Raw genomic sequence first — 23,541 nt, 5'->3', positions numbered from 1 at the left:
CAGAGCCTGGAGCCTGTATCGGATTCTGTGTCCCTCTCTCTCTGCCCCTAACCCACTCGCGTTCTGTCTCTGTCTCTCTCAAAAATAAATAAACGTTAAAAAAAAATATTAAAAAAAAAACCTGTAGAAGTCGGCAAGTAATGTAAGTGAATGTGGCAGCTGTGGCCTGCTGGAGAGTCCCTCTCTTAAATTCAGCCATTTGTTGCTGTATGGGGATAGGGACCCAGGTTTTTGTGTAGAATCTTACATTTAAATGTTAGTAAGTCATTTTTTCCACCGATAAGTTACAAGCTAAATTTGGCCAACAGGGTACCAGTTTGTAACTACTGTCTCTTAAGGGGGCTTTTTTCAAGTTTATAATAATTTTGATGATCTGAAACTATAGATAATCTTATATCAGTAAACTCTCTGGGAGTAAAAAATGAATAAAGGAAAGAAAAGCCTTCCCCATGTCTCCCATCTGATTTTCTAATACATCTTTACTTCTCTCTAATACATCTTTGGCTTCTCTATAAAAGATTGAGATTTATTTGGGGGAATATTAGCTATGTATTAATATCTCTTAGTCTAATTACCTGTAGCATTCTGACTGTATTTCCATGCAATTCTAATTATCTGTTTCTATTTAGCTGGGAGTTTTATATAATACATCAAATTTATTTTTGATACATTATTGAACAGGTGCCTTCCCTATTTAGTGTTCTTGATGATAGTTGTCTTTCCTTTAAGTAGTAGTGATGATTTTTTTTTTTTTTAGTGTTTATTTATTTTTGAGAGAGAGAGAGAGAATGTGTGTGAGCAGGGGAGAAGCAGAGAGAGAGGGAGACAGAGTATCCAAAGCAGGCTTTGTGCTAGTCACAGAGAGCCTATCAAGGGGCTCGAACTCATGAACCGTGAGACCATGACCTGAGTCGAAGTCAGACGCTGAACTGACTGAGCCACCCAGTGCCCTGATGATTATTTTTTAAAAACCAGCTTGTGTGTTTTTTCTTAAACTTTTCCCTTTAAAAAAAAATTTAAAGTAAACTCTGCCCTCAAAGTGTGACTCGAACTCAGGACCCCAACATTAAGAGTCTCATGCTCTACCACTTAGCCAGCCAGGCATCCTGCTTGTGTGTTTCTTCATTTCTTAACTAATTCTTCCAACTTTCTATTGTGATCTTTTTAAAAATACAGAAAAAAATGAAGAATAGTGAAATAACTGTTCACATACCCACTATGTACAGAAAGCTGTTTAACATTTTGGGGTGTTGGGTGGTTCATTCGGTTAAGTGTATGACTTCCGCTCAGGTCATGATCTCGTGGTCTGTGAGTTCAAGCCCCATGTTGGGCTCTGTGATGACAGCTCAGAGCCTGGAACCTGTTTTGGAATCTGTCTGTCTGCCTCTCTCTCTCTCTCTCTCTCTCTCTCTCCCCCCCCCCCCCGACTTGTGCTCTCTTTTGCTTTCAAAAAAAAATTTTTTTTAAAAAGCTGTTACCATTTTACTATATTTTATGGCTAATTGATTTACTTATTCAAAAATGAGTTGCAGACACGCTGCTTTACTGCTGTAAATTTGAGCATGCTCCTAAAAATAAAAGATTCTATAATCAGAATGTCATCTTACAAGTGTGTGTGTGTACACTTACATGTTATTTATGTTCTGGAAAGTGTATGCCCAGGACATGCTCATGAATTAAAACAAACAAACAAACAAAATCTTCTCTATCTTTTTTAATGTGCTGCAACAGGAGTGAAGGCTACTTTGGATCTGGGTCATAGCAGATATGATCTTTATTGCTACAATCCCTGGGCACCATCCATCCAAGTACCTTCAATAATAGGACTTTGCTTTCACAAGGTTCACGGAAATAAGGAGACTATTCTGATAGAGATGAGACTTTTTCCTAAAACTCCTAGCTTCAAGCTACACAGAATATTAGGCTAGGGGAACAGATGCTAATAGGAATAAGTCCTTTTAAATCGCTAGGTAAAAGACAGAATATATGCCCAGGGAGATATAGAATTTTAGTAGGAGGTCTGGATATTTGGTCATTTGTTGATATGTACTCATGACTCATTTTATTTTAGTGAAAGGGTATTTATCCTACAAAGAAAATGGAAAACTAATATTTGAATAGCCCAACCTAAAAATTTTCAGGATTTTAATGAAATTTCTCTTCTGTTTAGCAAGTTTTTGTATCTGTATATGAATAATGCCTGAATGTCTGTTTTGTCTGCTCTCTAAAAAAGGAGTCAAAGGTGGATTTTGTGTCATTGTTAAGAGTTTGGGATTGGTATTTCCCAGTTTCACCCCAGAGCTATTAGAAAAAATATTGTCACTTTAATTATGCTTTTGTGTTTTCTGTGGAAGATTCAGTATTATGATTGCCTTCCTTTTTACTCTCCTTTTAAAATATGTTCTTTTCCTCTATTACAGATTTTTTTCTTAGGCATATCAACTGAAGTTTAATGAGAAGAATTGTGACCAGCTAGGAGAATTTTCTGCAAGGAATGGAATTAGCTCATAGCTTATTGCTGAATGAAGAAGCATATAATCAACTAGGTGAAGTTCAGAGGGCAGAGTTTATTTTTGATTGGTTGAGATATTTGGAGAAGCTCTTGCTGGCAACCAGCAGGGTGGGTAAAATTGCAAAAACTGTTTTTGTGTGTGTTTTTTTAAAATGCTGGATAATGTTTACTTCCTTTGGTTTGCTTTTCTAGTTCTACCCAGAATAACCTAAATTAGCTTTCAAATGGTATACCTTATTGAGAGTTTATAATGAAATATTACAAGAAATTTGTTCTTTCAAAAAGCAGGAAGAAGTCAGCCAATATTTTTTATATTACTTAAAATATGTATAAAAATATAAACTACTATGAACCACATTTTATTAGATTTCATTTTCACTATCTTGTTCACCTTCATATGCATGAAGCCCTTGTGTAAGATACTGCTAAATATTGAATGGGAGTTTTAAAAAGTTGTGAGCTCTTTAAGGAGAATGTAATTGGAAAAGTCTTTTAGTAAACATATTCACTTTTAAGCTTATGAAATAAGTACCAGAAAAAAAGACACGCTCGTATTTTCACCTGTATCCAGCATTTGTTAACGTTTTGCCATATTTGACTGATTTACCAAGCCATGTGTGGTGGTTTTACACCTAAGTACTTTTGCATACATCTACTAAAAATGAGGATATTCTCACAATATCATATGCAATGCAAAAGCGGTGCAAAGACACTACTCATGGAAACATTTGGAATTTAATAAGGCAAAAATCCATACACTAACAAATACTTCATTGTAGGAGCTTAGACCTTAGTGATCACCTGAGTACCGTTACTGCTGTAATGATACTCTGTACTCCTTTTTCAGAGAGCAGACAAGTAAAATGGAGTAACATTACTGGCATTAAATGCATAAGTTTGCAAAAAGAAAATTGCACTAAACTTAGAAAAAGATCTAAGTAAAACAAATAATCATTCATGACAAGGTCAACTTTAGTGATCGATTATACATTGCTCATGTACATATACATATGGCAGAGGCTTAATAGTTAGAATATGACTTTGCTCTACCTTTCACTAGACAAAGATTTAGAAGAAATAGAGCCCTTGTCTTTCTTTACAGAGACTCCAGTGTATATTGGCCCAGAAATTATTTTTTAGAGATATCCTCAGGGCAACGAACTACCGGTTCGTTTGGTATAGATGACTACATCACCAACTGATCTGTAATTTTTAGTCAAAATAATTTTGCATTTTTCTAGAATTTTTAATTCTTAAATATATGAAAGAAAAACGTATTAGAGGATTACATGTAATTATGTTGACTTTGAATTGTCTTTTTGTTACCTTCCTTTCTAGAGTGATGTAAGGGAGAAACAGAAGACTCTGGTAGAACAGCTCCTATCTTTGTTGAACAGCTCTCCAGGGCCTCCTACCCGCAAACTGCTGGCTAAAAATCTCGGAATTCTTTATAGTATTGGAGACACGTTCTCTGTTTATGAGACAATCGATAAATGTAATGATCTTATTCGTAGCAAAGATGATTCTCCAAGTTATCTTCCCACTAAACTGTAAGTTAAATATTAAAATTGAACATAAAATAGTGCTTCCTTGTGGTATCATTTCTCTAAAGAACCCAAACTACTTGTACCCAAACTGAATACAAATTATTTCACTCATTTTTTTAAATCTAACTTTTAAAAAACATCTAACATTTTTCCACTGACTGTTCTAAAAAATATTTTAGGCATATTTGAAGTCTTGATTTGGGAATCAAAACTCTCACTAAAAATTTAGCAGTTGAAGACTCATAAATATAGAACACAAACTGGTGGTTGCCAGAAGTAAGGGATAATGGGGGGACAGGTGGAATAGGTGAAGGGGATTAAGAGGTACAAACTTACAGTTATAAAAATAAATAAGTCATGGGGATGAAAAGCACACCATAGGGAATATAGTCCATAATATTGTAATAGTTTTGTATGGTGAAGGATAGTGACTGCATTTATTGTGGTGAGCATTTTGTAATGTTTATAATTGTCGAATCACTGTGTTGTACACCTGAAGCTAATATATGTCAACTATTAAAAAAAAAAATGTTTAAAGATACATACAAAAAATCTTAGCAGTTGAGTGTTTAAGAAAAAGAGATTTTAAATTCTCCACATCTTGGGTGTTCTTTCAATTTGTTAGTTCTTATTAGTAAAAATTAATAGTAACTACAATATAGAAAAATACTCTTCCGAGCTCCTGAAAAAAACAGCTTAGAATTTTTCAATGTATTATTCAGTTCACTTTTTCATCTGTTATTTTAGAGAAGGCAGTTTGCCATGTATGGTTCCACAGTAGTTATTTTACAGAAATTTTTGTTGATCTTTTAGCTTATAACAGGATATATTTTCCCATACAGGTTTCAGACTTCAGACTTGATAAGAACATTATTTCCTATTTTACTTATCTTTTATCTTTAAGAGTATCTTTGATTATCTAATAATATATGTAGGTCACTTGTATGAAAAATTACTTTATAAAATTTGAGGGAATGGAATCTTTGGGCTGAGGTTTAGATTATTTGAAGATACATCTTTTTAAAATTCTTGTTATTGAAAGTATAATTATTTGATACTCATGCAAGTGTTATGCCTTAGGATTTAACTGTGGAGTCGATTCTGGGCAGTTTTATCCTTTAAAGGTAAAATTAAATAGTCACCTTTAATAGTCTAAGATTTTTTTTTCCTTTTTTTTCCCTCGTGACTGATTTCTAATTTAAATGTTGTTTCAGTGCTGCTGTGGTATGTTTGGGTTCCTTGTACAAGAAGTTGGGGAGAATCCTGGTTAACACCTTTACCGATACAGTGGGGAATATTCTTAAAGCTATGAAGAGTGCAGAGGTGAGTGCAAGTTCAACCAAAGAATAAAAAGGTAGTATTATATAGGTTTTATGATTTCTTGAACCAATAAAATTTCTTTACATATGATAAGCATATGTAGGTATGTATATAAATTTATCCATAAAAATATTTCTGGGAGATGGACATAGATACTTGGTATATTGGATCTTTATTAGAAAGCCCATAATATGAGATTATAGATAAATTCAGATAGGCAAAAACTAAGGTATTGTTCTGGCAGACCCATCCCTGCTTCTTCCTCTCACATCACCTTTCCCCAATACTGCTTACTAGTACTACAGCAAGTGCTTGTCAATAAGGACAAGCTGCTCCTCCTCCACTTACTCGCTATCTCTCTTTCAAAATAAATAAAAATAAACTTTATTTTTTAAATGTTTATTTATTTTGAGAGAGAGAGAGTGTGTGTGAACAGGGAGGGGCAGAGAAAGAGGGAGACCCAGAATCCGAAGTAAGTTCCATGCTTTGAGCTGTCAGCACAGAGCCTGACACAGGGCTTGAACCCATGGAACATGAGATCATGACCTGAGCCAAAGTGGACGCTCACCTGACTGAGCCACCCAGGGGCCCCTAAAAATAAGCAAAAAAAAATGTTTTTAATATAAAAATGTCATACCAGTCCTTGTTCTAACCTTACCTAGAAAAGAAGTCTAGAAAACAGCTCTGAAATAATTTAGAAAAATGCTGTCTAGTTAAACACATTTTTTTTAATGCACCAAGATACAACATTGGAAAGTTCAAATGTAAAATATGCTAAATTTTGAGAAGAACATAGCTGATTTGGGGTGCCTGCCTGTCTCAGTAGCACATGCAACTTGCAATCTCAGTGTTGTGAGTTCAAACCCCATGTTAGGTGTAGATGTTACATAAAAAAATAAAATCTTAAAAAGAACATAGCTGATTCAAGAAGTGATGCTCATTATATAATACTGGTGATAGAATCTACTCAGGAATTCACTTCTGAGCAGTGGTTTGCTGAAAGATTAAAGAAGGTGATTTAGCAGAAGAGATTGTTCGCATCTTTAATCTTTTGTTTTTAGAGGAAATGTTTGTAAGAACTTTTATCTAGTGAGGAATGACCACTTTAAACTTTTTTCTGACTTCACTCCCATTAGTTAAGCTGTCTTCTTTTCAGGCCCTATAGTTGACAGAGAATTGCTGTATAGGTTTCTGAAATTGTAAAGTTATTGCTAAGGATTTTATTTCTTCTTATTTTTGCCTTTATGATTTAGTTGATCAGGTACCACACCATGTTGGATATATCAAAAGGGTTCCCACCTTTGATCCACACCTTTCAGTAATAGACAACATAAAGTTGGGATAGAAAGAAATTCAGAAGTTTCACCTTAGGACCCATTTTGTTACATCCACCTGTAATTATTCACTATTGTGCTCCTTTGAACAAAGATATTCAAAAATGAATATATAAATTAAAAACATCAGGGGCACCTGGGGTGGCTCAGTTGGTTAAGTGTCATACTCTTAATTTTGGCTCAGGTCATGACAAAGATGAACGAAGATGTTCATATATCTTTAAACAGATAAAATAAATTAATATTCCTATGAAAAGGATACTTGATGTTGATCTTGTCTTCTCTCAACTTTAGTTATCTTTAGTGGCCTTAACTTCCTGGGATATAGAAATCATTTGGGGGCATTTAGTAAAACATCAGTAACATGAGGAGCTACTATTTTTTGTGTGTGTTTACTGTGTGCCTGGCACTGTGGTGAATGTTTTCCCCACAAGGGTTTATTTACTTCTCATACTGGCTCTATGTGATTCATCTTATCCTCATCTTATAGATGGAGAAATAAGTGGGAACAACTTAAAGCCACACAGGTACTAAGGGTCAGAGCCAAGATTCAGACCCAGGTCTTTTTAAGTCTGAAGCCCAGACTTGTCCTCAGGGTTAAACTACTTGACTCATTAAATGATGTTAAAAGCTATGAAATCTGAGCGTGTACTATAGGTCAGGTACTATTCTAAGTACTTTACCTGTAGTAACTTGTTTGATCTCCACAATAGCCTTTGAGGTGGATACGTCCATTTAACAGATGAAGAAACAGTTTTGTCCAAGGTCACCCACCTGCTAGGTGGCAGACCCTACACTCTTACCATATTGCCTCATTAACAGCAACCATTTATTGAATGCTTAGCAACATGCAAGCTTTGTGGTAGGTACTTTTCATATAATTTCATTTAATCTTCACATCAACCCTTTGTATTGTGTTGAAATGTAATATAGACAACACTTTTCAAATAGTAAACAGTACATAAAATAACAGCTGTTAATGTTGGGTGGGTTGGTTAGTATACACAGATAGGTAAGTGTCACTAATGTAGGAGGTAAATTTTTATGCTAAATGCTGCTTTTCACAGTGAATTTCTTACTATTTAAATTTCTTCTTTTTGGTAGTCTCAAGGTCGATATGAGATTATGCTGAGTCTACAAAATATATTAAATGGACTAGGAGCTGCTGCTATACCTTGCCACAGGGATGTTTATAAAGCTGCTAAATCCTGCCTAACAGATAGATCCATGGCTGTTCGTTGTGCTGCTGCAAAGGTAAATGGTCTAATAAGCAGAATTTCTCAAAATAAAGAAAATTAAATTAGTTTATCCCTGTGAAAACACTAATAACAGCCACATGATCCTAAAGCTACAACCTTGGCAATCAGCTGAGACTAATCTTATGTTAGTATATGAGGAAACTGAGGCCCAGAGAATTCTATGGATTTCCCAAGGTTCTTCAAGTAGTTCACAGCACATTGTTGGAGGGTGGGGAATTCATGTTACCAGACTCTAAGTATTCCTTTCAGTCTACCATGCTTCTCTGTAATTTTGTAAACTAAATTTTACATGTAAAGTTTACGTTATTTGAAAGAGATCTGTTCTTATCATGCCTTTTTTTTTAAGTCTAGGATTTAGATTTTGACATTTTAATTTCTTTTGAATATGTCACTTTTTGCAAGCTAGGAACAGAATCAAACTAAGGCAGTCTAGTCTTCTAAGGATCCAGGCCAAGTCTTGAGATCCTGTGCAGAATTATCATGCCTTCTTAATGTAGTTGGTTAGATAGTATGGTAAAGTTGTTGTAATCATTGTCACAATTGCTCATAGCCGACAAATTTGTTCTAAAGACATTTTTCCTAGCCTATTGAGTCAGAATGGATTTTCCTCCCACCCTCTGCGGACACATTGTTTTATATAATATAACTTTTATGACTTTTAGTAAGTACTCATTTTTTGTCCCTGCAGTCATTATTTACATACTTTAAATTTGTGTATCATTTTTGTTAGAACTTGATAGTTTCTACAACTTATATAGCTCTGAACCTGACAGTTAACATTTTGTTGTTCATTAATGTCTCTTTTTCCAATTAAATAGTGTCTCCTTGAACTTCAGAAAGAGGCCATCTTTATGTGGAGTACGGACCTGGATAGTGTGGCCACACTATGTTTTAAGTCCTTTGAAGGTTCCAATTATGATGTGAGGATTTCAGTTTCAAAGCTACTAGGCACGGTGTTGGCTAAAGCTATAATTTCTAAACATCCAGGAGCAGGTAAATTTATATAATTATTTTCATAATGTCTTATGATTTTTTTCCCAGTTGGTTTATACAAACATAAAGGAGTATTACTACTATCCAGTATTAATTCTGAAGAGCTGCAGGATATCTTAGAGATCAATTTTAGTTTATAAACATTGCTAAAGGTCCCAAGATTTCATTTTTAAACAATTCAGTAAAAATTTGAGGGAAAAAAATGAACTCTTGAAGAAATACACTTTATTTAGTCATTGTCTTTCTTTATACTATGGTCTTTGCTTTTTTTTAAAAAGTAAATTGTGAAACATTATCTAATAATAGATATGATCTGTATCTTAGTTCTTTTTTTAAGCAACATGCATTTGATTCCCTATTTTTGGCTTGCTATTTTCTAGGTTGGTATAAGGGAACAATGGTAAAAACAATTGGTAAATAATTACAAACAACAGATATTTGAAATTCACCATACTTGGACAATTTGCTTTTGTTACTTTTTATTCCCTATTCCTACACTTATAGGCAATGAGCACAGATGGGATATTTTTGGAAACAAGAATTTGCCTGGATTTAATCAACAGTGTATGTAAAACATTGATGAGTAATTGAAAATTTGCTTTATCATTCTGTCTCCAAAAAATAAACAATCTCACACAAATGAAAATGTGATTGTTCTATAGAACCTTGCTTCTTAAACATTTGCAGACCTGTAGTATCAGCATCACCTCAAAGCTTGTAAGAAATGCAGAAACCCAGGCCCCACACAATTTACTAAATCAAAATTCTCATTTGAACAAGATCTCCAGATAATTCATAATGCACATTAAAATTAGAGAGGCGTTGCTTAAGAAATCATTACCATTATATAAAGGGAAATTGTTTTTTCTAAAGCCAGTGTTTCTTAACCAGGGATGGGAGAAGACAGTAAGCACAGCATATCACAGTCACATGGGGAACATTAATAAACTACAGTCCCCTCATTCTGAGATTATAAGTAAAATTTATAATAAATTTTTATTTTTATTACAGTTTCTCTAATCTTACAATTCATTAAGACTTTCTTACTTATCGGGTGGTGAGGAAAGGGTGAATAGGAACAGGAAGAAGCCACACACAAAAAAGCCCAAACCATAAAAAAAGTTGTTCAGGACAGTTAGGAGTTTAAATCTTAAGCCACCTAAAAAATTAAAGTTAGAAAACATGTTTAATGTCTTTTGAATTAATCCTTTTGAAAACGTGGATTGCTCATTTCTATGAATGTATCATTAGCGCTGGCACACAGTTGCAGTAAAAAAAGCAAAATGTAGAAATGCATAAGAAATGTGAATAAATAAGTGTATATGCTTTGATGGTAGCACTAAACTAATGCTAGTGTTTTTGTAATCAGATTGAGCAAAGTGAAGAATCAGCTTCATCCACACTAAGAAATCTTTAGGATTTAGCCTAATCTTTTGTTAGAAATTCTGTCATCTTGCATCAATAAATTCTAGCCTGCAAATAGTCGAGTTATTTTTGTACCACTAAGAAGTGATCTAGGTATCATAATAGAGTTTTTAAAGGTGGGGACTAATAGCAACATAGTGCTGAATAATTTAGAAAATTCAGGCTTCATTCAAACGGGTGGTATGTTGCTCCAAGGCACTTAAAAAGCAGGGATTGAGTATGACATTTTCCTATCATTGGAACGAGTTGTAGGAATTGATGTGATCTTTTAATATCTAATTTAATATTGTAAAACTTTCATTTGTAAGCATAATTCGTTCCAGAAGCATGCTTGTAATCCAAAGCACTTGTATATCAAAGCAAATTTCAAGAAACATTGACTCAGTTGTGATCACGTGATATTTAGCATCATGTACTACTCGTATTGCAAGACATCACTCATTTATCAAGTTAAAATTTGTTAGAAATGTTTGCTTGTCTTGCAGAACACTTGCTGAACAAGTTACTTGCAATCCAAGGTTTTACTCTATCATTCTCTTACCTGCTCAAGGACATTGCCCTAGGAAGTCTCTCCTCTCTTATATCAGCTTTTCCCTCTCTATTGGATTATTACCTACAGAAACATGATTTTGTTTCTCCCATCTTTAAAAAAAAATAATAAATCCTTTTCTGTCTCATTTCCCAGTGAGCTGGAGGTCCATTTCTCTTCCTTTTGCAGCAGAGTTCCTCCGAAGAGTTCTTGATACTGTCTTTAGTTTCTCTCCTGCCATATTTTTCAAACCCACTTCAGTTAGGATTCTCCTCATTCACTCCTTCAAAACTGCTTTTTTTGTTAAGGTCACCAAAGACCTCCATGTTCATTCATTCATTCAGTAAATATTTGTTGAGTGTTTATACTTGGCCAGTATCTTTTCTGAGTTCATGGGTTATGTCATTGAACAAAACAAATCAAAAGTGCCTATTTTGAGCTTATATTCTAATACTCCGCCATGCCAACATCAGTGGGCAGTTCTCAGTTGTCTCACTTGACCTTTCAGCAGTATTTAACTTGGCAGATCCTTTTCCTCCTCTTTTTTTCACTTGCCTATGGGACTTCATTCTCTCTTGGTTTTCCTTCTTCCCCACTAGAAATTCCTGTTCCGTCTTTGATGATTCCTTATCTTTTTACAGAAGAAGCCCCTTACCTAGTACTTGGTCTTCTGCAGCGTATGTATGTGCATCCTCTTGGTGATTTTACCCAGTTTCGTGGCTTAAATACTATCTTTCAGGGATTCTTGGATTTGTATCTTTAGCCTGGGCACCCAACTCTCATATCTAGCTGCCCCTTTGACATCTCTTTGGAAGTTTATTTGATGTTTCAAGTGAACTTGCCCTAAAGGGAATGCCTGATCTCACCTCCCCTAGAAAATATACATACCTGTTCTACTTACAGGCTTGCTAATCTCAGTTGACGCCAATTCTATCCTTCCTTCCAGATGTTCAAATAAAAATTTGGAAAGTCACCCTTGACCCTTATCTCTCACACTCAAAAGCTTTTCTACCAGACAATCTTCAAATGTACCCAGAATTGAGACACCTTTAGGATTGGCTAATGATGAGGCTGACGCAGGAATTACCTGAAGATGAGCTTGGAACTTATTGTTGTGCCAGAAAAATAAGGTGCTTCCACTGGCCAGCTCCTTGAAGACAGACCCACTGGTGACATCCAGGACTGTTAAGCAAAATTAATAATGACAGAAATTTATTATAACCTATTAAATAAAAAAGAAATCTATGAGTGCCTACTGAGAATAAAAGAGAAAGTTCTTTTCTACAGTAAATGCTAACTAATAAATATTGAAGGAATGATTGTTAGATAATGACCTTTTGCAGTCATTATAGTAATAATTTATGCAGGTAGGAGTCCTCTGTACATAGTTGGATGAAAGTTTGATGGGTTATAGCATATTTAAACTGTCTTAAAGGATCACCACACAGGTTGCATAGTAATTACAAAAGGAAAGTTGATATTTTACAGTGGACAGACCTGGCAGACAAACCTCATTCATGTGTTCAAAGATCATAACACCAATGTAGGGACAGACTAACAGTGCATTTTAATGTTATACATTGAAAAGGATTATGGCATTACTTAACATGGTTCTCCTGCCAAAAATTCTGAGGAAATACTAGACAAACTCAGATTGAGTGCTGTTCTATAAATGTTTTCTTCAAGAATGACAAAGTGATAAGGAAAATATGGTAACTCTAGGTGAAGGGGACATGGGAATTTATCTTACAATTCTTGCAGCTTTTTTTTATAACGTACTTTTGAAAACTTTTGAAATAAAAACTTAAAAATACATATGTATGTATATCCAACTTCACTCTTCTGCAACCACTTTGATCTAAGCCACCATCGTCTCTTGCTTGCATTACTGAGTTGCTTCTAGTGGGTTTTCTTGTCTCAGCACAGAAGCAAAGTGACAGATTATATCACTGCTCTGCTTGAGGTCCATCATTAGACCCACTCACTTCACTCACATCCTTATAATAATGATCTACAAGGTTCAATGTCTTCTCTCTCCCCATCCTTATACTCTGCCATGTCTCATACTAGATTCCTCCACTGCTCTGTTCATATAACTCTACTTGAACCCATTGGGCATCATATCCTTCTGAAAGGCCTTTTTGCCCTACCTATTTGCTCTGCCTAGAACACTTTTTCTCCATATATCTGCATACCTGATTCCCTCACTGTCCTCAAACAATGTTTAGATGTCACCTTTCCAATGAATCCTACCTTGACTACCCTATTTATCTTAAAAAAATTTTTTAAATGTTTTTATTTATTTTTGAGACAGAGCATGAGCAGGGGAGGGGCAGAGAGGGAGACACAGAATCTGAAGCAGGCTCCAGGCTCTGTGCTGTCAGCACAGAGCCCGAGGCAGGGCTTGAACTCACAGACTGTGAGATCGTGACCTGAGCTGAAGTCGGACGCCTAACCGACTGAGCCAGCCAGATCCCTTGACTACCCTATTTAAAACTCACAAGCATTTGGGGCACCTGGGTGGCTCAGTCATTTAAGTGACCGACTCTTGATTTTGGCTCAGGTTGTGATCTCATGTTTGTTCAAGTCCCACATTGGGCTTTTTGCTGACAGTGCAGAGCCAGCTTGGGATTCTTTCTCTCCCTCTCCCACATGTTCGTTCTCTCTCTCTCTCTCTCTCTCCTCTTTCTCAAAATAAATAAAACAAACAAAAACCAAAACACAAACACTTCCCCCCAGTGTTCCTGAGCTGCTCTATTTTTTTGCATGGCTTTAATTACTGCCCAGTATACTATATATTTGGTCATTTATTATGTTCATTATTCTTTCCTTCCTAGGATTTATGATCCATGAGGACACGGATTTTATACTGTTCACTAATGTTTTTCTCCCAAATGCCAATATAGATTTTCATTTGTTTCAGATAGTTACTTCCTCCTTAGCCTAAGGAGTAGATTTTTTGTTCATAACTTTGATTAATGGAAGTTTATTTCCCCACTGTGTATGACTTGAGCCAATAATGGTGTCAGAGCTCATGACCATCGCTATTCAGAAGAATGAAAGGGAGAAAATGGGTTCTTTTTTTCTTTTTTTTTTTTTCTGGGACCTCTTATTCCCTAGATATTCACAGGTAGAAATTCACCTATGTCAAACTGCAGACAAACTTGAAAGTAAATATTCTGCCTTAATTAATCTCTTAATTATTATAGCCTAAGGGCCAACTGAGCAAATTAGTAATATTTAGCTTTGATTTCTCTACAGACTGAGGATAAAAAAGTTGTGCCTGCAGTTGAAAATTTTTAAAAAATAGGACATGTTGGTTAACATGTAACATTTAGCATGTAATATTTCAAAAGAATTTTTGGAAAATGAAGGGAGTTTATGTTTTTTATTATAGAGGATGGTTAGCCTTTTAACTTCTTTGTGGAAAAGAGGGTAGTAGGGCATAATCTCAAAGTGGCTTAGTGTTTAAGATGTCATTGACATGATACTTCAGAATCTGTTATGATTTGACCTCTGAACCCTTGTATAACTTTGTGTGTTAACGCATGTAATGTCCTGTCAGTTCTGCATTTTGTTTGGATTTTTAGTTTATTTTTGTTACAGTTAACATGTTAACCAAGATCATACAAATCAGGGTCATGCATTAAAATTTTAGTCTGTAAAGTACGAATCACATGTTTTGTTCTTTGTTATAGCAGCCTCACGTCAAAGCATGCGCAGAGTATCTCTGGAGGAAGTTCTGGAATTACTAGGAACAGGGTTTCTCCGTGGGAGTTCAGGATTTCTTCGAGCCAGTGGAGATATGCTGAAAGGAACCAGTTCAGTCAGTAGGGATGTTCGAGTTGGAGTTACTCAGGTTAGAGTCACATATCAGTTATCTACGTGTAATGCTCACTGGCCTCTCTAATAAGGATATTAGTATCTGCATATTCCAGGCATAAATGATACTGTGCAGGGTCATCACTTATGCTCTCATATTTATAAAATAGACATGGTAAGGCTACAACACTCTTTAAAAGCTACATTAAAAGTAAGAGAACCATAGTTACCTAAAAGCCAATGAAATAGGCTATTACTCACAATGTGTCTTTAGTTCCTAATAGAAATTTTTATTTCCTTTGAAATACAAACAACATTTGTTTGTTTCTAGGCCTTATGCTTTCATGTGTCTTGTAGTTTAACATGTTTTCCATTGTGCTTTTGTGTGCTTTTACATTTCAGATATAAGGTACACGTTAGGTATGTATCACTCAGTATGGGTAATATTGTATTTCCATTTTATGTGGTTTCAACTCCTAAGTAAAAATCATAGCATATAATCTAAGTTAAACCTAGGAAAAGTATCTTAGAATAAAACAACACAGAGGTCTCTGAATTATCTTGTTTTCTAAATGCCCTTAAGGTTCAAAGTGAATGTTGTTAATTCACATATGTTCTCATTGTTTTATACTGTATACAGATGTTAGAGTTTTTGAGAATGTAAGGTATCCCAGTATAATTGTAAACTGAGTATTTCTAAAAGAACAGATTACATAAGAAATCTACTGTCTTTGTATCTCTGGAGTAAGACCAGCCATTAACATTCATGCAAGTAAAGAGCAGTGATCCTTTCACATTTCTGGACCTAAATTCCCTTAGAGTTAGGGTGTTGGAATATATTTAATTCTTACAATGTGTTCATGTTTGATTTGGCTTTTCTTGTTCAGAATCTTAAAGAGCTTGAATTTGTTCAGAGTAGCCAGAGGCACATCCTGCGTATTGGCTGGCTCTGCTCACTATCCTGCAACTTTGCACAGTCTGACCAAATTAAATGCAGCATAAATGAAATACCAGTTGAAAGACTGTGTACTTCATATTTGGCTTAATAAACAAACAAAAAATGTGGAAAGAGTAAAAAGAAACAATAACATGTATGTTTAGTAGAAGAGAAAATGTTAATACAGAATTGAAATTATTTCATTTTGAAGATAAAACTCTTTTCTTTTTTAGGCTTATGTGGTATTTGTTTCAACACTAGGAGGAACATGGCTAGAGAAAAATTTTGCTGCCTTTCTTTCCCATATTCTAAGTCTTGTGTCACAGTCGCACCCTAAAGCCACCCAAACTCAGACTGACGCTGTCTGCGGTCGCCGTTGTGTTTCATTTATCCTCCGAGCTACTATAGGAGGCCTTCTTGGAGAAAAAGCTCAAATTGCTGCTGCCAAGGATATTTGCCAGGCTATCTGGAAGTTAAAGAAAGTTATGGGTATGGATCTACTACAACATTCTGTTTCAACAGCTCTAAAGGAATTGTCCTTTCAGAAAAGCTAGACTGGCTACATTAATACAAAAAACACTTTTGTAATAGAGGTCATTTGTTTTAGGGCAAAGTTGTTAATACATAGATGAGACATAAATTATCTCACTTGGTAAGACCTGTCATATATATGTTAAGTCTTAAAGGCTGGTGATAATAGTTCCTCAGAATTCATAGTCTTCCCCTAGAAGTTGATAAAAGTGTTTTGAAACAATCCATGTCAGTTCCTGTACTATTTTAAGTCCACTCTGTTTATCTCGTATACCAATAAAATTAGAATATTTTTTAGTTTTCCATGAATTCTCCCTTTCAGTGCGACTTGCTGTAAGAGTAATTAAGGGCTGATGGTCAGGTTGCTTGAACTAAATTGGTTATATTGGTTCATTTCTTTCTCAATTAATGCATGTCCCCATTTTAGTATTTCAGTTAACTGCCTTAACGGTTTCATATATGAAGAGTGGAAGTATTAATTTTTACCTTTATATTTTATGCTCCTAACACCCACCCCCTACAATATATTTTAATGAAACATTGATGCATAGTTAGTTCTTCTGCTTCTGTCAGATGCTGTGATGAGTGACAGTAATGTGGAGACCCGGCTTGGCTCCACAGATGTAACAGCCAGCCAGCATATGCTGGTGTGTGCTCTACAAGAACTTGGAAATCTCACATACAGTCTTGGCACCACAGCTGCACCTTTGCTGCAAGATTCAAGTTCAGGTACATGTTGTTTGTGACTCATCTGTGTACCTTGTGTTTACTTTTACTCTAGACAACTTTTTTCCAGGGAAGAGAGTCTCCCTATATATGAAGTGTATATAATCAAAATTAAAAAAAATAAGTATATACTTCAGCTTTTTCTTTTATAATTAAAGGTTTTTCTCTAAGTCACCCCCTTAGTTTCCCTTTTTGGAGATATTTAAGATAACATGGAAAAAAGAAGCAAACCTCAATTCTTGTCTTTCATCTACAGTGAAAACTTGTATGATACAAGTAATTCACTTCCTCAAAGTTCCTTTCAAGCAGTCTCCATTTTCTTACTCTCTTGGAAAACTAATCACTTTGAGGGACACCTGGGTGGCTCAGTCGGTTAAGCGTCCGACTTCAGCTCATGTCATGATCTTGTGGTTCATAAGTTTGAGCCCCGCATTGGGCTCTGTGCTGACAGCTCAGAGCCTGGAGCCTGCTTCAGATTCTGTGTCTCCCTCTCTTTCTGCCCTCAACCCCACTAGTGTTCTGTCTCTCAAAAATGAATAAAAACGCCAAAAAAAATTTTTTTAAGAAAATTAATCACTTTGAGAGATAATTCACATACCAAAAAGTTCACCCTTTTGAAGTATCCAATTCAGTGGTTTTGGTATATTCACAGAGTTGTATAACTACCACCACTAATTTCTGAATGTTTTCATCACACTAAGAAGTCCTATACCCATTAGCAGTCCCTCCCCATTTCCTTTCCCCCCAGACCCTGATAATCACTAATCTACTTCCTATCTCTATGGATTTGCCTATTCTGGACATTTCATATAAATGAAATCATAAGAATATGTGGTCTTTTATTTAATCATTTTTAAAACTCACTTTGGATGGCTTTTGTCCTTTGACTGTGATATGTTTTTCCTGCTGACTGAAGTTTACATTATGTTTAGTTTGTAAGCTCTTATCCCATATTATTGAAGTAGTAGTCAACGTGAATTGTTACATGTTTCAGTGAAGTTGTATGTTGAATTACAGCAAATACAGACTTTTTTTCTTAACTCGTAGTGGTACTCCACTGTCTTCATAATTGGTTAGTAGACTACTGAGGACCTAGCAAAGCCTGTTTTATTTAACATTTTATTCTCAGGTAAGAGTGATATGGCATATAGGAAGTGTACTAATTATGTAGATAAATGTGCCAAAAGAGATTTTTTAAAAAGAGGAGGATGGAGCATAATGTGACATTTCTTTTCAAGGTGTTTTTGTTATTTATTGATAATTTTTATTCCAAGTACCAAATGAATAGTGATCTCAAGATCAAAAAGCAGAACATTGGCTTATTTAGGAAATAAAATTTTTCTTTTGTGTTTTAATTTAAACCACTTTTCATGAGACATATTAGTAGAAGTAATTCTTACAAATAAAAATTATAACTATGGTCTTTTTTCTATTCTGGTTTGACTTTTGATAAAGATAATATATTTTATATCCATGTGGCTGCTTATTCTTTTGACTTTTTTTTGGCTAAGTGAGTTTATCTGTAGAGCTAAGTCTTTTTTTCCTGTCCTTCCAGGCATTCTTGACAGTGTCATTTCAGTTATTGTGCATCCTAGCATTTCTGTTCGACTAGCGGCAGCTTGGTGTTTACACTGCATTGCTGTGGCATTACCTTCTTACCTAACACCTCTTTTAGACCGTTGCCTGGAACGGCTTACTGTACTTAAGTCTTCACCTGAAGCAGTGACTGGCTTTAGTTTCGCTGTGGCAGCTTTGTTGGGAGCAGTGAAACATTGTCCTTTAGGAATTCCTCATGGAAAGGGCAAGGTAATGGTTTCATTCTCCACATATGATAATGACGTTGCCAGTTTTTGCTAAAAACATCATCGTCTTGTGTATCACCCAGTCAAAGCCATGTAGGACAAATTTCTGACCAGTCAGCTAACTTACTTAATTTTTAAATATTATCAAATAATTGCTGTGAAAAATGAAGGGATAGTAAAAAATATTTTACCCACTCTTAAACAGGAGTGCTTTCTGTGCTTTTTATTGGAAATATCTTCCTTTAGTAACAGAATTTGTTCCTGAAGGCTTTGTTTTGCTATATATTTAGCTCTGCCATAGAAGTGCATTTAAAATTGCATGTAAAAAATATAATAAAATAAAATCACATTGTAAAGGACAAATCTTAAACTTTCTAAAGTAATTTTGTGGGTTATAGTACTATTGGTAATAGTATTTTAAAATTAGTAGTATTTTGAAAATAGTTAATGTTCTTAGGAATCAAGATTTTCCATATTTAAAAAAAGAGAGTTGCAGCTGTAAAATCAAGGAAGTAAAAGCCCCCTATGTTAAATTTGAATGGAAAATATTTCTGTTCCCTGATAATTTTTTTCTTTTCAAAAATACTTAAATCCTCACTCTGTCCAGTGACAGGACCTAAAAGCATTGACAACCTGGTAGCAAGGAAAACCCCCAGTGCTCAGATTATGGCTCAAAACCCATTTTAGTAAAAAGGAATCAGGGCTACATGAAGGAACGGCTTGTTCCAGATCCGGGGTAGGAAATGCACAATATAAACCTCAAATATCTTGTCATGCCAGAGAACAAGGAAGTCATCAAAGACTACTGTGTTCATTTTAATAGAATACAGAAGGTAACTTAAGGGCCTCCTGCTGACCAAAGATGGGATAATGTGTGCATCAAAATAAAAAATAGTAACAGTGGTTTGAATAACTAGGAATTATAAGTTATCAGAGAATGTTGTTTGACAGTGAAAGCCTTTTTAATCTAGGCCTTACACATATATAAGTATTTTTTTAGAAATAAATCACCATTGTTCCTTGCTTTCTCACTGTCACTCTTATGTCATTATTAGTATTGTATTTGCCGTTTAGGCTTTACAAAAGAACATACCATTACTTCAGAGGTTCTAAAACTATTTTGAGGATTGCCAGTACCATTTGAGTATGGTGATTGACAACTTTGGGAGGTGATATTGATTTAAATTCATTCTTTTACTATTTTAGTTATATTTGAAACTAACATATGTATCTTACTAAGCAAAGAATTGCCATTGCATGTATTTAATTAAATTTAATATCCTCAGATTTTACTAGTTTAGGCAGAAAGGATTGGTTCATTCTTGTTCTTATTGAGTGTTACCCATTGGTTATATAGGCTGCAAGTAGTCCTAAGTTAGTAGTAAGTTGATTGGTTTGCTTTATTTATATTTTTATTCTTTTGGTTAGTTTTAAAATATACTAGCCTTCCTGTTTATAAAATTTATATGCCAGCTCATAATACTTGCTGCTTTTCTAGTGGTGTTTGGTAACAGAGATGTTTTCTCAGATAATAGATGCCTCAACATTGGCCTTTGTAGTATAAAAGTATGCATTATCCATAAATATGAAATATCTGGGTTTTCCTCCTTTGTTTTACAATACTGCCAATTTCATAGACTTTTAAAATAAAACATTTTTATGAATCCCACTCTACTGTGAAACTCACTTCAATGCGAGACTATTTTGAGTACTTTTAACCTCTGTAGTATATTGCCTCTGGAAAGATTTTCAGCCACTCAGATATCAAAATAGTATGCAAATTTTTAAAAAGACAGATGCCTATGATGAAACTTTTTCTGGTAATTACAGATTTAAGGTAATTGCTTAAAACTAAAATTAACTCAAATTCTATATACCTTAACTTGAACAGTTATACAATGTCATCATATGTGCTCTACAAAGAATTATAGGGTTGCTGTATACAACCTAATATGCCAGTATTTAACCTTAAAACGTAACAGTTTTTGTAGTTTTCTCTATAATGTTGTCCTGTGGTATAGTCTACATGATTGACAGTACTTTTTCACTTTCATTTGTCATGTAAGGGTTAATTTTTCAAGAGATTGTTAGTTGCTGTCATTTGTCATTAAGCTATAAATTGATATGCTTTTTTTTCCCCTTGTTCTTCTCCATGTAAATAGATTATTATGACATTAGCAGAGGATTTGCTGTGTTCAGCTGCTCAAAACAGTCGTCTTTCAGCCCAGCGCACACAGGCTGGATGGTTGTTGATTGCTGCTCTGATGACATTAGGTAATGACAGTCTTGTGGAAGGTTTACATAATTATGAAGTACTCTGTGTTTTCTGAATGTGAAGTATTGTATGATTTGAGAAGACTAATTTTTAATATATGCCAGAATTTAAGTATCTACACAAACATTTTTCTTCTGGCAGTCACCTTAGGAAGCCATATATTTATTCCATTCCTCAAAATGTTTTCAGATCTCCTTATTTGAAATTCTCTTCAAGACCAATTTATGAGCCTTGTTAGGATAAGTCAGTTCAGGCTTAACTCTGAATGACTCTGACTTTTCCAAAAATCATTCACATCCATCTTCAGGGGAAAAAAATTTCCACAATGTAAGGGTTGGCAAGAGACCATACCATAGCCTGTAAATCCAATTCTGTAATTGTTTTGAGAATTGGTAACACTAATAAGATAATTGAAGGGGATAGGGTTCATTATATTTATTAAAAATCAGCAAGTATTTTATGGTCATGACTTTTGTATTTGCATCCTATAACTTTGAAAATCAATTTTATTACTTTATTAAAGTTGCATTTTAAATCTCTCTTTTATAATATCATTTGTTGCCAAGATATAAAACTGGCTGGATTTAACCAATAAATCATTTTGACATCTCTGAAGTAATATGATCTAAAAGGAGCTTAAATTAGAGTACCTGGATAGCTCAGTTGGTTGTATCTGACTCTTGGTTTCAGGTCTGGTCATCATCTCATGGATTCATGAGTTTGAGCCATGTGTCAGGCTCTAAGCTCTCAGCATGGAGCTTGTTTGGGATTCTTTCTCTCTTTTTCTGTCTCTCAAAATAAATGAATAAACTTTAAAAAAAAAAAAGGAATACTCCCCCCAAAAATTTTACTTTAATTTAATTTAAATTAAATTAAATTAAATTAAAATAAGCAATCATAATTGAAGAACCATTTTAAATAATGTTCTTGATGATTAAAGTGATTTATTGGACTGTATCAGGGTTCAGCCTATGGGCCAAATTTGACTTGCCCTGTGTTTTATACAGCCTGCGAGCTAAGAAGAGTTTTTACATTTTTAATGGTTAAAAAAAATATTTTGTGATCATGAGAATTACATGAAAGTCAGTTTTCAGTGTACATAAAGTTTTATTAGAGTGCAACCATTATCGTATATACTGTCTGTGGCCTTTAAGCACTACAGTAGCTGAATTAAGTTATTGCCAGAGACTATATGGTTTGCAAAGCCAAAAATGTTTACTGTCTAACCCATTACAGAAAATTAGGCCCCTGGCATAGGTCATCATTTCACCATGTGATGGGGATAATGTGGTCAAACTTTTATTTGCTTTTTACTGGGTGTTTCTTGCCTGCCATACTGATGATTTTGGTTAATTAAAGGAGAAAATAAACTACTTAATAAGTGCAATATTTCAATGAACAAAACTTTTCAGAACAAAGTAATTCCATTGGAAGACGACTACAAGAAATCCCTTCTCTTTTAAAGAGATTATTAGTATATCATATTTTACTGCATAATCATAGTCAACATACAAAAAAGGATTAAAATTTTAAATTGATATTGTTAATTACTGTGTTTTCTTGGGCTTTAATCTCTTGTTTTATGTATTATTATTTACCTTTATTATCAATTTTTAGAATATATTGCTAATAACCTAGCAGCTGTCAAGGGTGTCAGTGAGGTTTTTACTCTTAAGTATCATTATGAACTCATAGATTTTTATATATGTGTTTCAGTCCATTGCAGTCATATTCCTTTTGATCCTCAAATTGTCAGTGAAAGCCCCTTCAAGCTGGTTCATGTATCCTTTTGACATGAACCTGGTATTCTTTGATAACATGTTTACTTTTGGCATAACAAGATGTCCTAGCTTTTACATTACATTTTCTGCTCCAGGCTTGCAACCAGTCATTTTCCAAGGAGTGTTCATTCTTTTTTGTGGGAAATGGTATGTAGACCATCTGAGTGCTTCATTAATTTTTGCCTTGAAGTTTTAACACCTTTTTTACATTTTCAGCATTTCCTTTACCATTAACAGTTTCCATCACTGTAAATATATTCACTATTCTGAACTAATATAAACTCAAATAGACCACATTCAAATCGGTTCCTCAGATGTAAACTACAGCATTTTTAAAACTTTTTTTGTTACACTTCCCACTTTATCTGATACCACCTGAAATAACTTGGATTCACCTGTAGACATCTACATGGCTTATAGATCTGTGAATGATAAAGTGTGTAGTTTTTGCTAGGTACATTATTCTTGGTGTGAATAAACTTACTCTTGTTTATGTATTCTCTTTGTAATTACTATGTACTCATTTTTATTAAGTTAATTCATATATGTCTCTGAAATGACATTGTAGGAAAGAGGCACTGTTCACTACTGAATTAGTGAGATATCTTAAGGATGTAATGACAAATATATGAAACTTGTCAACTGTGGGTATTTTCAGTGACGCTACACTTTTTTTTTTTTGTATCTGACTAAATTTTCCCTTCAGAATTTCCTCTTTTCTCACAGCCTAGTATATGTAGAATGTGTG

General features: G+C 34.5%; 1 protein-coding gene across 10 annotated transcripts in view; it reads left to right on the top strand.

The window, feature by feature from the left end:
• The window catches only part of HEATR5A (HEAT repeat containing 5A), a 120,881-nt gene that overhangs the window by 13,153 nt on the left and 84,187 nt on the right, over nucleotides 1–23,541 (top strand). For 9 of the 10 annotated variants that reach the window (XM_047861038.1, XM_047861040.1, XM_047861035.1 and 6 more), the window contains exons 2-11: nucleotides 2,421–2,620; nucleotides 3,851–4,062; nucleotides 5,274–5,382; nucleotides 7,818–7,967; nucleotides 8,791–8,965; nucleotides 14,618–14,778; nucleotides 15,912–16,167; nucleotides 16,783–16,938; nucleotides 18,491–18,741; nucleotides 20,900–21,011. In XM_047861038.1, coding sequence (XP_047716994.1) covers nucleotides 2,495–2,620; nucleotides 3,851–4,062; nucleotides 5,274–5,382; nucleotides 7,818–7,967; nucleotides 8,791–8,965; nucleotides 14,618–14,778; nucleotides 15,912–16,167; nucleotides 16,783–16,938; nucleotides 18,491–18,741; nucleotides 20,900–21,011 — 1,708 coding nt within the window. In that variant the 5' untranslated portion in view covers nucleotides 2,421–2,494. The remainder of the gene's footprint in view (nucleotides 1–2,420; nucleotides 2,621–3,850; nucleotides 4,063–5,273; nucleotides 5,383–7,817; nucleotides 7,968–8,790; nucleotides 8,966–14,617; nucleotides 14,779–15,911; nucleotides 16,168–16,782; nucleotides 16,939–18,490; nucleotides 18,742–20,899; nucleotides 21,012–23,541) is intronic. The other variant, XM_047861034.1, reaches the window with a different exon arrangement.

Source organism: Prionailurus viverrinus, chromosome B3 (assembly GCF_022837055.1).
Source record: "Prionailurus viverrinus isolate Anna chromosome B3, UM_Priviv_1.0, whole genome shotgun sequence".
In the NCBI taxonomy this organism is placed as follows: Eukaryota; Metazoa; Chordata; class Mammalia; order Carnivora; family Felidae; genus Prionailurus; species Prionailurus viverrinus.
The sequence above is the reverse complement of the archived record's forward strand: the minus strand, read 5'-3'. Positions and strand labels throughout refer to the sequence as shown.